The 17,598-nt window shown below is 38.4% G+C and overlaps 1 protein-coding gene and 1 long non-coding RNA gene across 2 annotated transcripts; both read right to left on the bottom strand.

Moving 5' to 3' along the window:
• Positions 1-303: 303 nt before the first annotated feature.
• Positions 304-2,365, bottom strand: LOC119899447. Its single transcript, XR_005443851.1, has 2 exons — positions 1,983-2,365; positions 304-372 (listed from the first exon to the last, which is right to left on the bottom strand). It is a non-coding gene; the product is annotated as an uncharacterized LOC119899447 (long non-coding RNA).
• A 3,313-nt stretch (positions 2,366-5,678) lies between these two features.
• LOC119899977 lies at positions 5,679-13,076 on the bottom strand. The gene is made up of 5 exons (XM_038714812.1): positions 12,942-13,076; positions 11,246-11,314; positions 8,367-8,963; positions 8,108-8,227; positions 5,679-7,087 (listed from the first exon to the last, which is right to left on the bottom strand). Exons 2-5 carry the CDS (start codon positions 11,257-11,259, stop codon positions 6,118-6,120), a joined length of 1,701 nt encoding a protein of 566 aa, XP_038570740.1. The 5' UTR covers positions 11,260-11,314; positions 12,942-13,076; the 3' UTR covers positions 5,679-6,117.
• Positions 13,077-17,598: the final 4,522 nt, after the last annotated feature.

Below are 17,598 nucleotides of genomic sequence, written 5' to 3'. Positions count from 1 at the left end.
TTTAACAATTAATTGTTACAATTGACAAGAGCCTGGAATACATTCAAATCAGACAGTTGATCCCTTGCACACCGTTTCAAGGAAACATGTGACAACAAGTGAACTGACTAGCTAAATGAAAATGTCTCACCAAAAATCAGGGACTCAAAAAAGAAAAAAACTGTGTACAGAGAGAACAAGAAAATGAAATGAACAAGAGTCGAAGGCCATATTATGGACAAAAAAAATTGTATCTCGTACTGTTCATGTCTTGCTTTGCTGTGAATAAATATTATTAAATATAATAAATATTATTTCATTTACCTTTTGCGCGACATCAGTTTGTCTTCACTTGGCACGCTGGCTTTAACTCCTTGTAGAGTCAGCTTTTAGCTGTTTGGGAAAAAAAGAAAATATATTTTTTAAGGTTTAAGAGTTTTTAACATAGGTATTTGTTTGTTGATAATTAACTATTAGTATTGAAAAGCAGGGTGAGGAACCATGTATGGCAAAACTTAATATGTGCGATTCACTCATGTAGGTTTGGTTTTGCTTTTCTCTTAATCTACATATGAACCACAACCAGCTCAGTTTTTGAGATTTCTGGAGCTTTTGTCTGAAGGATGGTCACAATTCTGGGGAAGCCAGTGAAACCATTCAGGTGAAGGATTTAGTAACGCCATATGATAAACTTCAACATTTGTAAATTAAATACAATTAAACTGATATCATTGATTTTCATTGTGTGCATTTATATACATTTATGAAAAAATAATTTCATTATTTTCTGAAAACAGCAACAGCCTCCAAAAAACTGATTTTGTTAGCAGCCATGCACAAACTCTCAAAGCTCAAAACTCTCAAAGCATGATTTGTTACAACAAAAAAAATGTACTGCAATATACACTAAATTGTCAAAAGTTAAAGGACACCCGAATCATTGAATTCAGGTGTTCACTTCCACTTGTGAGGCTGCTGTTGTGAATTATTTTGGAGCATTATAACCTAAATTGTTATCATTATACTAGAGCGATGGTGGTCTACATTGTCATAATTTAAAGTGTTATTTTATAGTGTAAAGTTAGGATCACAGTGTTAAAACTCTATAGTTCTGAGTGTGTGTGCTCCTTTCTGTATCTAACTGGCTAGGCTCAACAGTAGCACGTGTGTGAGTGAGCAAGCACAATGGGATAGCAAGGCAGCATCAAAAACTGCAAAGGAAAATTGTATTACAAAACATCAATATAGTCCATCACAGTAAGAATGTCCTGTTTCTAGCACGGAGCACAAACAACACCAGTTTATTCCACAAAAGTCAGTTCATTTTATGAATAAATATTCATATAAAATAAAAAATGCACTCAAATCAAATATGAAGGGGTGTGTCTCATTTACCTAGTGCAGTACTACAGTTCGGCATTGGTTTGAAGTCCCTGTGTCACATGACTTGGAAGCTATTGAAATAAATAATGATTTTCCCATAACACTGTTTTCACAATTGTAATTTATTGATGGTCCCTAAGCTAACCCCCGTTGGTTAAAATCGAGCCATCAGAGGTGAGCTAACCGCACTTATACAACCGTCACTGGGTGAACTGACTAAAAAGCCGTCACTGGATCCTGGGTGAATGTCTGTCGAATATCCAACTTAAAACTAACTTCACGCGGTCTTTAACCGCAAAACATTTCCACCATATTGGTGCAGAAACTTTCACCACAATGCAGGAAATAAAGATATAAATTATCAAAGTTTCCCCCAGACCTCCCACTCATATCTCAGCAATGAGGATATATTTAAAACATTATTTAAAGATCTTTTCGTCTCGTTTTAATGAACCTAATGGTGTCGCGGTATCGCGAGCTAAGTGTCTCGTCACACCCCTAATCTTATCCCCTATGTCCCCACAACTTTTCAACACAAAGTGATGCCCTTGAGTTCTACAATTCAATATAAGCAACAATCCTGCTGTTGCAGTTAAGCTAATAATGCTACGTTCACTTACCAGGTACCGTTAGGACAGCATTGGGTTCGTTTTCTGTAGTTTCTGTAACTTCGTGTTATCAGCTGCAGCGGCAGCGGCAGCGGCAGCAGCTTCAGGAGCAGGCTTGTGAAAACGCGGAAAGAGTAGATTGCGTTTGCTTTCGTTTCCACAAGATCTCCTTTTAACCCAATACCGTAACCAGCTATGAGGTCCCCGAGGTCCGGACATCCGTATTAGACTACTTCTCTCGCTCAGGATCAAACGATAATTCATGTTCTGTGTTCTTCTACACATCCAAAAGTTCTCACACACAGTCCAGGTTCATACTGTTTGGAGTAAAGCAGTCGTCCTCCTGAACAATCCTGAGCTCCATCAGGGCATCCACACATGAATTTCAAAAACTAAAAACTGTTTCCTCTGCAAAGTTTTCCCTCTGTATATAAGTTTATAATTTTATCAAGTTTATTTCTGCTTAAATGTCCCACAATATTTGCTGTGACATTACTGTGCATGTAACGTTAAAAATGACTGACAGTCCCCTTTCTAATCATTGAAGTAAATCAGTAAAGAAAGCACATCAAAACAACCCAATATAGAAATCACCTGCAGCTCCAGGGACCTGTCGAGTTGGGCTAAATCTGAGAAAATAATTAATTTGGTGAGGAGCCAGGTGAATTATGTAGCCTATGCATAGGAAAATGTCAGAGCTGATCCATCACACCAATTCAGCAGCCATAATTGTGACAAAACGAGTGCAAACAGCTGCTGACTTCAAATAATTAGGCTGTAATATCAACAATAGCATCCTCTGCATTCAGCACTAACCTGCTGTATTTATGTGTTCATATAATATTAGTTTTTTTATTGCTTTGGTAGCCTATATTATCGCAAGAATGTGGTAAAAGTTCACAACTCTTGTAAAACTCTTTACACTTGAAATTAGCAATATAATTAGATTATAATCATGTAGTGTATTTATATTACTGTATTGTACACACTACAATTATTGCAGTGGTCCTTTGTGGCTCTGTTTGTTATTTTAACGATAGAGAATAAAATCTTAAACATTCTGCATGTAGCCTTTGTATGAACACAGGGGCGTAGGAGCGACTTGGAACGTGGGGGGTACGCAGAAGGACTAGGAGGGTTCGGGTGCATACCCCCCCTATTTTTTTTTTAATAAAGCATTTAAATGCTCATTTCTAATCTAAAGAGGGTATTTGCCGTGACAAAAGATGGAGAATAGACTGGAGAGGGGAGATTATAAAAACTCAGGTGCAGTTTAACATAACTTGAACAAAACCGACTACTATAAAAACCATGGAACAGCTGCTAGTTAATGTAGCCGCAGTACAGTTGTATTTAGTTATCCTAAGATATGTCCTGTGTCTCACTTGGCCCTGTTTGTGAACACAGAACTGTCTTCAATGCAAACTCTGAAGACATGCCAATGACCTAACAAAATCCTTTACTATGTGAATATTACAATATACAGTATATCTAGTAGATATCCATACAACTTACAAGCTCATCCTCCTTATTTTTTCTACTCCTACTCCTGACCTCTGACCTCTTCCTCTTAAAATACTTTAGGATTCTCATCTCTGTGTGACAATTTTGACTACTTTTAAATTGTTTATGGACATGTAGCAGTGACACATACACACCTCAGGACACAGGGTGTTATGGTCAAGGACAGGGGCAAACAAATGGCCCAGGAGTTTGTCCCTGGTCAGACAAAGCATTTGTGGGGGCATTTGTGGGGGCCTTAAAATACATTTTCGAAACTAGAAACTCCTCTCTAACATGAAGATGTAGCCAACCAAACCACTTGCTTTACAGTAGTGCTGGCAGCCCATACAATCTGATTATTCCTAAAGCATCTAAATAATCTTTACAACGCCAAGAATCATTGTGGCAGTAACACAGAGCAGCTCATTGTTGAAGCAGGTAAACCTTCATATGGAGGAAGCTGTGCGTCACGAGTAAAGCCCAACAGGACTGTTTTATCCACCCATATTTTCTCTCTCTCTGTGCATCTAAAAAACTAATGTTTGGTGAATTAATAACAGCTGGTAGCTGCTGAGTGAAAGCCAAGATTAGTTTCTCCTGCAACATTCTGTTTATGGACTCACCGTCGGACATCGTTAAAACAAATAGTAGCCTAACTGATGTGAAAGAAACAGGCTAATGTCTGTCAAAGAAAGCTCTTTTCAACAACAGGATACTGTAAATATATCAGAATCAATCCAGTGATCATCTGACTTAGATGTTACAGTGTGAGTTCTACATTAGCTCTGCAGAGAGTGAATACGCTTTAAATGCGCCGTTAATGGAAAGTTAAAGTAGTATTTGTTTGCTGGCTTGTCGAAGAGTGACGCAGGCAGCTTTCCAACACGGCCATGGTGTGCGCTCACTGGATTTCTGTTGTATTAGTAGAACAATAAAGCCTTAAAATGAAAAGACACTTACCTTTGTTTATATTTTTGCATCTGCCCAGCTCATTTCGGTTAATGAAGCCTGATGCATGTTACAGACATTATGTAAATTATGAAGGTATCAATGTGAAAATGTGGCGCTATTAACAGTAGTGGCCTAAAGAAAATGCTAGAGTAAAGAGTAAAAGTATAGTTTTAAAAAGGAACGTGAAATTGTGCCAATGACTTTGTTTATTTTATACATTCATTTTGCAAATTTGCATTAGGCTACTAGTCTAACTATCCACCGCTGCAGGCGTCCTCACTACTGTCTTCAGGCTAAGTAACAGCAGCACAAAAGAAAAGTCTGTAATATCAACCGACTGCACCAGCCTGGAGTGAACTTTTTTTTCCCCCTTGAGTTTTCAGCACCACCTTTGCGTGGTGTCGGACTTTTTTTCAGAGGCCTAATGTTAGGCTACATGTTTTTTTGTCCGCGTTTCAACCGTTTAATCATGTCTGATATGGAGTATGAGCCAACTCCGAAATCGCCTGAAAAAGGTGAGGGGGCAAAACATCAATTTTGAAATGTGGGGGGGGACATGTCTCATGTATAATGGCTGCTACGCATATGTCTGAACATAATTATTTCGATGCGAAACATGTGTTTCTACCGAGTCAATGTCAGATGTTTTAGTAGTTAAAAAAAAAAAAAAAAAAAAGGTCCTTTTTGATTATCTGTTCTGTTTTTGGTACAGGTAGGATGAATCTTTAGGCACTGCCGAATTAACTTAGTGGAGCATGTTTGATCAAGTGGCTCCAGGAGATCACAGCTGATGGAGGTGCAGCCCGACACCTGCTGGTCATTTTTTGTAAATCCTTTTGTGCTTGCCGTTGGTTCCAAGCCATTTAGAATTGATTTTATAATTATTGAGAACACTTTATAGATATAAACATAGATAGATCACTCGTTTTCAATAAGGATCACTGCCAGTGTTGAGCCTGACAGCAGTGTTTGGAAATTTGTAAAGTTGGTATCTGTTTGACTTCCCCTGTGTCCTCGGATGTGACTGTAAAATGTTTTGTTATTGATGTAAGATGAATCTCAGCACTTCTTTCCTGCTTGTTGCGTTGTGTGTGGCAACGAGCATCATGCTGAAAACTAAAATTAGTTATTTGGCCTTGCAAACAGTACAGTTGAGTAGCCTGCTGTTATCCTTTGCTTAAACTTTTTTCACCTTTATTAATTTCAGGTAGAGCAATGCTCGTTTTCAGGAATTCCCTGATCATATTCATACAGTTACTCATTACAACATGTTTACTTTATTTGATTGTGCATGAAAAATGTGGAGCGAATAATGCAGATCATACATATTGTACAGAATATATTTTGCATAAAATTCTACTCTGCTATATTTATATGACAGCGACAGCAACTTAAAATAAAATAGTTATTTTACTTTTACATTTTTATCATTATGTTTTAAAACAAGCTTAACAAAAGAATTATAGCTAATTAAGAATTCTTCAGCAATAGATTAGAGGTAGAATAGAAGTTATTCGGTGCTAAACACAACTTTAATACAAGCAGGGTTGAATTTTCATGCATGATTTGATCACCTTAAATGGATTTCATCTCTGAACACACCATCAGAGTTGGGAAAAGGCACATAGTAATCTCTGTTCACTGCACTACTGTATTACACAAAAATGTTTTCCTTTCATGTCTTTAGTCCACTTCATAATTTCATTTCCATTTCACTTTGTTTATTCAGCTCCATCTCTGAATAAAATGGCGTCTCCAGGAGAGCTTGTTTTTCCTCTGACGTCAGCAGACCTTTGCACAGGGAGTCATGGATCTTCTGCCACGAGTCCATCTCTGAGCTCCAAAGTGTAGCTCTGGCTCTGATGAACTGTGAGACTTCAGTCTCGCTGCCTTTGGCCAGACCAATGCTGTCTTTACAGATGAAGAAGATATCCATGCCAAGAAAAAGAGCATTGACTGCAATGAAACCGGCCCTGGCTGACTTGGAGAGGGCAAGAGGCCCTTTGACTGCTACCTGACCGATATCTGGGACTTCTGAGGCCACCCTGGGCACGTTACGAAATGCTTTACCTTCCTGGGCCACCACCTTGCCAGCACTTACAATCAGCTCTTCACTTCTCAACATCTTAGCAGCAGAGGCAGCATCAACAAGCGCATAAATTCCATTTCTGATAGCACCAGCTTTACAAAGCACCTTTCCTACTGGTATAGCCTCATCTATCTTATCTGTTTCTCTTTTGATCACATCGTCCAGACAATCCTGGAGAATCTGCACATCCTTCATGAAGCTCTGGAAGACTTCACTGGCTTTCTTTTGATGTTTACGGTTTATTCCGATCTCTGTGGCTGTGGTGACAAGACTGTTGACCCCACTGGTAATTCCCAGTGCTGTCCCACCTATTAACAGACCTAGAGACACTCCAGCTGTCACTGGAATTAATGCCAAACCAACAATTGAAAGCACACCTCCAACTGCCCCCACTGAGCTGCCTGCAACACTGGAGATCTTTGCCCCCTTATTCATCCTGTCTAGCTGAACAGCATTCTCCTCCAGCTCATTGAGAAACTGCAGCATCCCGGGCTGTCGCTTGGTGAACTCACTGATGAAGCCAGAACCCGATTCCTCCTGAAACAAGAACACCATCCGGAAGTCCTGGTTCATCCTGAACAGAAGAAGAAAGAGAAAATCTCAAAGGTAATTGTGTTATTTTAAAATTCTATTTGGGCTTTTGATCTGCTTCATTTTATAATTTATTTTAGTCGCACTAGGGACTACCATATCAGAAGTGCAATAATGTAATGCACAGCAGGGTTTATGACAGGTAATTCTCATTAAATCATGATGTTAGTCTTGTAATATTACTTTTTTTGCCAACATATCAGAGAACACAAACTTGTGGGATTCTGAATGTGCAGAAAGTTTTGACCATGAACAGAAAACCCACTGAAACACAGGAGCTATTAAAGTCCAGGAGTTTATAATGAATTAATTAAAATGAAATAATTTATCATTGAGGTGCCACAAGCACATTTAAGAGGTGACACCCCGTTACAAAAGACACAAAAGAGGAGGAAAGACTACATCATGCCTGCATGTGTGCTGACTCAGCAGGGATGATTTTAAATGACAAAAGGATCTAAAATACATATTCAAAAGCAATGCAGAATACCTGAGAGCCTTCCTGCATAAGATTATATTTTTATATTTTAAATTGTCACATGCCGCCTGAATTTTGTGTTTCCCTTTATAAAACATTTCAACAGTGGTGCTTGACCTACATGCTAATGCCAGTATATGAACATGCTCACAATGACAATGCTATCATGCTGATGTTTAGCAGGTCATCACCTTAGCTTAGTGCATTAGCATGCTAAAACTTGCTAATCAGCACCAAACTCTTTTATAAACAGTCTTTGCACTAAACAGAATGTACATATCAGGCTGATGGGAATGTTCTGCAGGTGTTTGGTCCTAAAAGTATTTGATAAACTAAACCTTTGACTGGATGATGGCAATATAGGAAACCAAAGTCATTAGGATTTATCCTAATGAGATTAATGCAGTGTGTATGAAATAGTCTTTTAATATAAATCATGCTGATTACATTAATATTACTATAAATAACACCATGCACAAATGTGTTGCCATGATATGGCAAAAACACACAGGGATAAATTCTTACCTGATTTTATGGAGCTGATTAATGTGACAAAGCATCCTCTGTATTTCATCTTCAGACAAATCCACATCGAGCTCTACCAAAGTGTCAGTAGCTATCTTAAGGCTAAACCCACTCAAAGAGCTGTGAAAGAAAGATGAATTTTCTATTATAGATGTTGTTTATTTTGCCAGAGTTAGGTGTCTATAAGTACACAATGGATAATTATTAGCATGAATATAAGACAATTCAATCAATTTTCTGCCACCACAATGAAGTTTACCTTTGCTCTAACTTGTCACAGATTGTCTGGGTGGTCTGAATGTATTTGTCCAGCTGATAGGACAGCACTTCCACATTCTGAAGTTTGGGAAGGAAGAAGACACTTGCATCTCTTTTAAACTTGAGGAGTTGTGGGCAGATTAGCTGTGCAGCAGCAATGAGAACCTGAACCTGTTCACAGCTGATCCCTTGGGGCAGGTGTAACACCTGGTTCTCCTCCTTGAACACATGAAGTGAGGTGACCGCCAGCTTCTCCACTGCATCCAGGAAGCAGTCCAGCTTCTCCAGGCCTCCCAGAGTGTCCTTCACCACAGCAGCCAGCTCCTTCTCCAGCTCTGCACGCCTGCTGTCTGCAGTCACCTGGGTCACCTTGCTCTTCATATACTCCCATATAGCCGTACCTTTTTTCTTTGACTGGGTAACATGGCTGATGTTCAGGTCAATTTTGTCAGCCCTGTCTTTGATGTCCTTCATCATTTCCAGCTCTGACTCCCTTCCAAGCATCCATTTAGAGATCCTCTTGCAGAATCCTCTTACTGTGTCAATGTAGGCGAGCGTATTTGTGGTATAGCGGCACAAGGCCTTCTGTAGTTCCTTTCTGCGACACAAATCATCATTCAGTTAGTGACATTTTAAAATAAGTTCAACTTATTCACTGAACTGTTGTTGTGGAGTTGGACATTTTACCCAGGGCTGTGACAGTGCAGGAGTAAGATCTGGCAGCAGCCACAAGCACTCACTATCGCTGATAAATAAATTAAATAAACTGATGAGCAGTTAGCATTTCTTGGTGGAAAGTCACAGAGCTCAGTTAAAAGTATGTCTTGATTGTGTTTTCTATGGAAGCCCTAAGCGGCCATCGATTCAACTATTTTTTTATTCCATTTTTTTGTGATCACGGGATAATTATCTTGTGATCTTTAGATAACGAATGTTGTTTTTCCCGTGATAACAAGATAATTTTCTCCTGATCTCGAGATAACAAACCATAGATGCATACAGGGGTCGGTAGGTGCATTTTTTATGAGTAGCAGCCTGGCCAAAATTTAATACTTCGCTTGCACATACATACATACTCGCTTGCTCACTCGCATCCTTATGGAAGATCAGCCCACTGTTAGTTCACCTTAAGAAAAGGTATTTTGGTATGTAGGGTTTCGGCATGTCTTGAAACGTGTTGTTAAAGTTATAATCCTTGAGGTTTTTATTAAATTAAATATATTTTAATACTTTTTATCGTTGCATTTCGTTTGTCCAGTAATACAGAGTTTTTTGACCTACAGAGTCTACCTTAATAAAAACTGTGGTATAAATTTAGGATCCTTAGTTATTTTATCTGATATGAGCATCGCTGATAACTGACGGCTCTCTTACGGCTGTAGCAGAGCTTTATTAAGTTGCTAATACAAACCCAATTTTCCTGTATTTGTCTGTTTGAATCGTGCAGTGTCAGAATAATTGTTGTTCATGCTGTAGGTTCCTGGTTCAAATCCCAGTCATGACCAATTACTTTTCATTTTTTGCAGGGATAATAGTGACTGCCAAATAAGTAAATGTACTTTAACTCATTCTGAAACTCGCACATATTTACATATTAACCTTGCACACATAAATACTCACCTCGCGGATGCACACATACTTACAAATGAGTAAGTATGCATGTATGTGCAAGGAAGTATGTATGTATGTATGTATGTGCATGACAGTATGTATGTATATGCGAGCGTGTATGGATGGATGTGCAAACGAAGTATTCAATTTTGGCCTAGGTGGCTTCTCATAGTTTCTTAAGGGTAATTTCAGAATGGTTTTCGGTGTCACTGGTCTCTTAATAGTAAGTATCTTCTAACCAAATCCAATCCAAAAGTTCTTGTTTTTGCCTTCATATTATAGCTGCACAGCATACTGAGGCACTCTAATTTTTCATTAAAATACAGTAGCATTAGTTAAACAATTTAAAAAAGGTGAGACCAGCTCTTCTGTAAGAAAATGTAAACTGCATCTCAAATATTTTTTTTATGTTTTCTATAATATTGTGTATAGTGTGGTGTAGTATTTCATATATCTGCACAGAGGAGTGTCAGTGTAAATCTGCTGTGGCAGGAAGCTGTGAGACACAAAACGACAACATATAGACACTAAATGACCACAAGGAGATGCAACATGACCACACAGAAACATAAAATGACAATCTAAATATGGTATTTAAGATAAACTAATTGTCACATCTGCTATACTTAAAATAAACAAAGTATATATTGATGAGGTTTGTGTAGGATGAATTCACAATCTCCACACTCATGGACTTTGAGGTGTGTTCCCTTAATAAAGGGTTTAGGGCTGTCCCACTGTCAAATCTTATTAAACCCTTTATGCACACTTGTATGTCCACATCAATGCCTGGGGAAATAACTCACAGTCCATAGCATTATAACGTTAAACATGGGGTTGCTAGGGGAAGCCTGTGTAAATTAAAGGTAAACAAATATGGAAGGTGCAACTACCAGAAAAAAGACATTTAGGCTACTTGTAAGGAAACTGATTATTTGAAAAGTACCTCTTGTCCACAGGTAATTTTAACAATTAATTGTTACAATTGACAAGAGCCTGGAATACATTCAAATCAGACAGTTGATCCCTTGCACACCGTTTCAAGGAAACATGTGACAACAAGTGAACTGACTAGCTAAATGAAAATGTCTCACCAAAAATCAGGGACTCAAAAAAGAAAAAAACTGTGTACAGAGAGAACAAGAAAATGAAATGAACAAAGAGTCGAAGGCCATATTTATGGACAAAAAAATTGTATCTCGTACTGTTCATGTCTTGCTTTGCTGTGAATAAATATTATTAAATATAAATAAATATTATTTCATTTACCTTTTGCGCGACATCAGTTTGTCTTCACTTGGCACGCTGGCTTTAACTCCTTGTAGAGTCAGCTTTTAGCTGTTTGGGAAAAAAAGAAATATATTTTTTAAGTGGTTTAAGAGTTTTTAACATAGGTATTTGTTTGTTGATAATTAACTATTAGTATTGAAAAGCACTGGGTGAGGAACCATGTATGGCAAAACTTTAATATGTGCGATTCACTCATGTAGGTTTGGTTTTGCTTTTCTCTTAATCTACATATGAACCACAACCAGCTCAGTTTTTTGAGATTTCTGGAGCTTTTTGTCTGAAGGATGGTCACAATTTCTGGGGAAGCCAGTGAAACCATTCAGGTGAAGGATTTAGTAACGCCATATGATAAACTTCAACATTTGTAAATTAAATACAATTAAACTGATATCATTGATTTTCATTGTGTGCATTTATATACATTTATGAAAAAATAATTTATTTCATTATTTTCTGAAAAACAGCAACAGCCTCCAAAAAACTGATTTTGTTAGCAGCCATGCACAAACTCTCAAAGCTCAAAACTCTCAAAGCATGATTTGTTACAACAAAAAAAAATGTACTGCAATATACACTAAATTGTCAAAAGTTAAAGGACACACCCCGAATCATTGAATTCAGGTGTTCACTTCCACTTGTGAGGCTGCTGTTGTGAATTATTTTGGAGCATTATAACCTAAATTGTTATCATTATACTAGAGCGATGGTGGTCTACATTGTCATAATTTAAAGTGTTATTTTATAGTGTAAAGTTAGGATCACAGTGTTAAAACTCTATAGTTCTGAGTGTGTGTGCTCCTTTCTGTATCTAACTGGCTAGGCTCAACAGTAGCACGTGTGTGAGTGAGCAAGCACAATGGGATAGCAAGGCAGCATCAAAAACTGCAAAGGAAAATTGTATTACAAAACATCAATATAGTCCATCACAGTAAGAATGTCCTGTTTCTAGCACGGAGCACAAACAACACCAGTTTATTCCACAAAAGTCAGTTCATTTTTATGAATAAATATTCATATAAAATAAAAAATGCACTCAAATCAAATATGAAGGGTGTGTCTCATTTACCTAGTGCAGTACTACAGTTCGGCATTGGTTTGAAGTCCCTGTGTCACATGACTTGGAAGCTATTGAAATAAATAATGATTTTCCCATAACACTGTTTTCACAATTGTAATTTATTGATGGTCCCTAAGCTAACCCCCGTTGGTTAAAATCGAGCCATCAGAGGTGAGCTAACCGCACTTATACAACCGTCACTGGGTGAACTGACTAAAAAGCCGTCACTGGATCCTGGGTGAATGTCTGTCGAATATCCAACTTAAAACTAACTTCACCGCGGTCTTTAACCGCAAAACATTTCCACCATATTGGTGCAGAAACTTTCACCACAATGCAGGAAATAAAGATATAAATTATCAAAGTTTCCCCCAGACCTCCCACTCATATCTCAGCAATGAGGATATATTTAAAACATTATTTAAAGATCTTTTCGTCTCGTTTTAATGAACCTAATGGTGTCGCGGTATCGCGAGCTAAGTGTCTCGTCACACCCCTAATCTTATCCCCTATGTCCCCACAACTTTTCAACACAAAGTGATGCCCTTGAGTTCTACAATTCAATATAAGCAACAATCCTGCTGTTGCAGTTAAGCTAATAATGCTACGTTCACTTACCAGGTACCGTTAGGACAGCATTGGGTTCGTTTTCTGTAGTTTCTGTAACTTCGTGTTATCAGCTGCAGCGGCAGCGGCAGCGGCAGCAGCTTCAGGAGCAGGCTTGTGAAAACGCGGAAAGAGTAGATTGCGTTTGCTTTCGTTTCCACAAGATCTCCTTTTAACCCAATACCGTAACCAGCTATGAGGTCCCCGAGGTCCGGACATCCGTATTAGACTACTTCTCTCGCTCAGGATCAAACGATAATTCATGTTCTGTGTTCTTCTACACATCCAAAAGTTCTCACACACAGTCCAGGTTCATACTGTTTGGAGTAAAGCAGTCGTCCTCCTGAACAATCCTGAGCTCCATCAGGGCATCCACACATGAATTTCAAAAACTAAAAACTGTTTCCTCTGCAAAGTTTTCCCTCTGTATATAAGTTTATAATTTTATCAAGTTTATTTCTGCTTAAATGTCCCACAATATTTGCTGTGACATTACTGTGCATGTAACGTTAAAAATGACTGACAGTCCCCTTTCTAATCATTGAAGTAAATCAGTAAAGAAAGCACATCAAAACAACCCAATATAGAAATCACCTGCAGCTCCAGGGACCTGTCGAGTTGGGCTAAATCTGAGAAAATAATTAATTTGGTGAGGAGCCAGGTGAATTATGTAGCCTATGCATAGGAAAATGTCAGAGCTGATCCATCACACCAATTCAGCAGCCATAATTGTGACAAAACGAGTGCAAACAGCTGCTGACTTCAAATAATTAGGCTGTAATATCAACAATAGCATCCTCTGCATTCAGCACTAACCTGCTGTATTTTATGTGTTCATATAATATTAGTTTTTTTTATTGCTTTGGTAGCCTATATTATCGCAAGAATGTGGTAAAAGTTCACAACTCTTGTAAAACTCTTTACACTTGAAATTAGCAATATAATTATGATTATATATCATGTAGTGTATTTTATATTACTGTATTGTACACACTACAATTATTGCAGTGGTCCTTTGTGGCTCTGTTTGTTATTTTAACGATAGAGAATAAAATCTTAAACATTCTGCATGTAGCCTTTGTATGAACACAGGGGCGTAGGAGCGACTTGGAACGTGGGGGGTACGCAGAAGGACTAGGAGGGTTCGGGTGCATACCCCCCCTATTTTTTTTTTAATAAAGCATTTAAATGCTCATTTCTAATCTAAAGAGGGTATTTGCCGTGACAAAAGATGGAGAATAGACTGGAGAGGGGAGATTATAAAAACTCAGGTGCAGTTTAACATAACTTGAACAAAACCGACTACATACTATAAAAACCATGGAACAGCTGCTAGTTAATGTAGCCGCAGTACAGTTGTATTTAGTTATCCTAAGATATGTCCTGTGTCTCACTTGGCCCTGTTTGTGAACACAGAACTGTCTTCAATGCAAACTCTGAAGACATGCCAATGACCTAACAAAATCCTTTACTATGTGAATATTACAATATACAGTATATCTAGTAGATATCCATACAACTTACAAGCTCATCCTCCTTATTTTTTCTACTCCTACTCCTGTGACCTCTGACCTCTTCCTCTTAAAATACTTTAGGATTCTCATCTCTGTGTGACAATTTTGACTACTTTTAAATTGTTTATGGACATGTAGCAGTGACACATACACACCTCAGGACACAGGGTGTTATGGTCAAGGACAGGGGCAAACAAATGGCCCAGGAGTTTGTCCCTGGTCAGACAAAGCATTTGTGGGGGCATTTGTGGGGGCCTTAAAATACATTTTCGAAACTAGAAACTCCTCTCTAACATGAAGATGTAGCCAACCAAACCACTTGCTTTACAGTAGTGCTGGCAGCCCATACAATCTGATTATTCCTAAAGCATCTAAATAATCTTTACAACGCCAAGAATCATTGTGGCAGTAACACAGAGCAGCTCATTGTTGAAGCAGGTAAACCTTCATATGGAGGAAGCTGTGCGTCACGAGTAAAGCCCAACAGGACTGTTTTATCCACCCATATTTTCTCTCTCTCTCTGTGCATCTAAAAAACTAATGTTTGGTGAATTAATAACAGCTGGTAGCTGCTGAGTGAAAGCCAAGATTAGTTTCTCCTGCAACATTCTGTTTATGGACTCACCGTCGGACATCGTTAAAACAAATAGTAGCCTAACTGATGTGAAAGAAACAGGCTAATGTCTGTCAAAGAAAGCTCTTTTCAACAACAGGATACTGTAAATATATCAGAATCAATCCAGTGATCATCTGACTTAGATGTTACAGTGTGAGTTCTACATTAGCTCTGCAGAGAGTGAATACGCTTTAAATGCGCCGTTAATGGAAAGTTAAAGTAGTATTTGTTTGCTGGCTTGTCGAAGAGTGACGCAGGCAGCTTTCCAACACGGCCATGGTGTGCGCTCACTGGATTTCTGTTGTATTAGTAGAACAATAAAGCCTTAAAATGAAAAGACACTTACCTGTTTTGTTTATATTTTTGCATCTGCCCAGCTCATTTCGGTTAATGAAGCCTGATGCATGTTACAGACATTATGTAAATTATGAAGGTATCAATGTGAAAATGTGGCGCTATTAACAGTAGTGGCCTAAAGAAAATGCTAGAGTAAAGAGTAAAAGTATAGTTTTAAAAAGGAACGTGAAATTGTGCCAATGACTTTGTTTATTTTATACATTCATTTTGCAAATTTGCATTAGGCTACTAGTCTAACTATCCACCGCTGCAGGCGTCCTCACTACTGTCTTCAGGCTAAGTAACAGCAGCACAAAAGAAAAGTCTGTAATATCAACCGACTGCACCAGCCTGGAGTGAACTCTTTTTTTCCCCCTTGAGTTTTCAGCACCACCTTTGCGTGGTGTCGGACTTTTTTTCAGAGGCCTAATGTTAGGCTACATGTTTTTTTGTCCGCGTTTCAACCGTTTAATCATGTCTGATATGGAGTATGAGCCAACTCCGAAATCGCCTGAAAAAGGTGAGGGGGCAAAACATCAATTTTGAAATGTGGGGGGGACATGTCTCATGTATAATGGCTGCTACGCATATGTCTGAACATAATTATTTCGATGCGAACATGTGTTTCTACCGAGTCAATGTCAGATGTTTTAGTAGTTAAAAAAAAAAAAAAAAAAAAGGTCCTTTTTGATTATCTGTTCTGTTTTTGGTACAGGTAGGATGAATCTTTAGGCACTGCCGAATTAACTTAGTGGAGCATGTTTGATCAAGTGGCTCCAGGAGATCACAGCTGATGGAGGTGCAGCCCGACACCTGCTGGTCATTTTTTGTAAATCCTTTTGTGCTTGCCGTTGGTTCCAAGCCATTTAGAATTGATTTTTATAATTATTGAGAACACTTTATAGATATAAACATAGATAGATCACTCGTTTTCAATAAGGATCACTGCCAGTGTTGAGCCTGACAGCAGTGTTTGGAAATTTGTAAAGTTGGTATCTGTTTGACTTCCCCTGTGTCCTCGGATGTGACTGTAAAATGTTTTGTTATTGATGTAAGATGAATCTCAGCACTTCTTTCCTGCTTGTTGCGTTGTGTGTGGCAACGAGCATCATGCTGAAAACTAAAATTAGTTATTTGGCCTTGCAAACAGTACAGTTGAGTAGCCTGCTGTTATCCTTTGCTTAAACTTTTTTCACCTTTATTAATTTCAGGTAGAGCAATGCTCGTTTTCAGGAATTCCCTGATCATATTCATACAGTTACTCATTACAACATGTTTACTTTATTTGATTGTGCATGAAAAATGTGGAGCGAATAATGCAGATCATACATATTGTACAGAATATATTTTGCATAAAATTCTACTCTGCTATATTTATATGACAGCGACAGCAACTTAAAATAAAATAGTTATTTTACTTTTACATTTTTATCATTATGTTTTAAAACAAGCTTAACAAAAGAATTATAGCTAATTAAGAATTCTTCAGCAATAGATTAGAGGTAGAATAGAAGTTATTCGGTGCTAAACACAACTTTAATACAAGCAGGGTTGAATTTTCATGCATGATTTGATCACCTTAAATGGATTTCATCTCTGAACACACCATCAGAGTTGGGAAAAGGCACATAGTAATCTCTGTTCACTGCACTACTGTATTACACAAAAATGTTTTCCTTTCATGTCTTTAGTCCACTTCATAATTTCATTTCCATTTCACTTTGTTTATTCAGCTCCATCTCTGAATAAAATGGCGTCTCCAGGAGAGCTTGTTTTTCCTCTGACGTCAGCAGACCTTTGCACAGGGAGTCATGGATCTTCTGCCACGAGTCCATCTCTGAGCTCCAAAGTGTAGCTCTGGCTCTGATGAACTGTGAGACTTCAGTCTCGCTGCCTTTGGCCAGACCAATGCTGTCTTTACAGATGAAGAAGATATCCATGCCAAGAAAAAGCATTGACTGCAATGAAACCGGCCCTGGCTGACTTGGAGAGGGCAAGAGGCCCTTTGACTGCTACCTGACCGATATCTGGGACTTCTGAGGCCACCCTGGCACGTTACGAAATGCTTTACCTTCCTGGGCCACCACCTTGCCAGCACTTACAATCAGCTCTTCACTTCTCAACATCTTAGCAGCAGAGGCAGCATCAACAAGCGCATAAATTCCATTTCTGATAGCACCAGCTTTACAAAGCACCTTTCCTA

Source organism: Micropterus salmoides, unplaced genomic scaffold, assembly GCF_014851395.1.
Source record: "Micropterus salmoides isolate LMB-PRFRI ecotype aquatic unplaced genomic scaffold, ASM1485139v1 Ms_hic_scaffold_1, whole genome shotgun sequence".
Lineage (NCBI taxonomy): Eukaryota > Metazoa > Chordata > Actinopteri > Centrarchiformes > Centrarchidae > Micropterus > Micropterus salmoides.
Note: the sequence above shows the minus strand (reverse complement) of the source record. Positions and strands in the feature narration are given on the sequence as shown.

Excerpts from the sequence above, each read along its gene's own strand:
- LOC119899977 (XM_038714812.1), bottom strand. Across the intron at positions 8,228-8,366 it reads TGTGACAAGTTAGAGCAAAG|CTCTTTGAGTGGGTTTAGCC; the intron begins GTAAACTTCATT and ends TTTCTTTCACAG. Across the intron at positions 7,088-8,107 it reads AATCAGCTCCATAAAATCAG|GATGAACCAGGACTTCCGGA; the intron begins GTAAGAATTTAT and ends TCTTCTGTTCAG.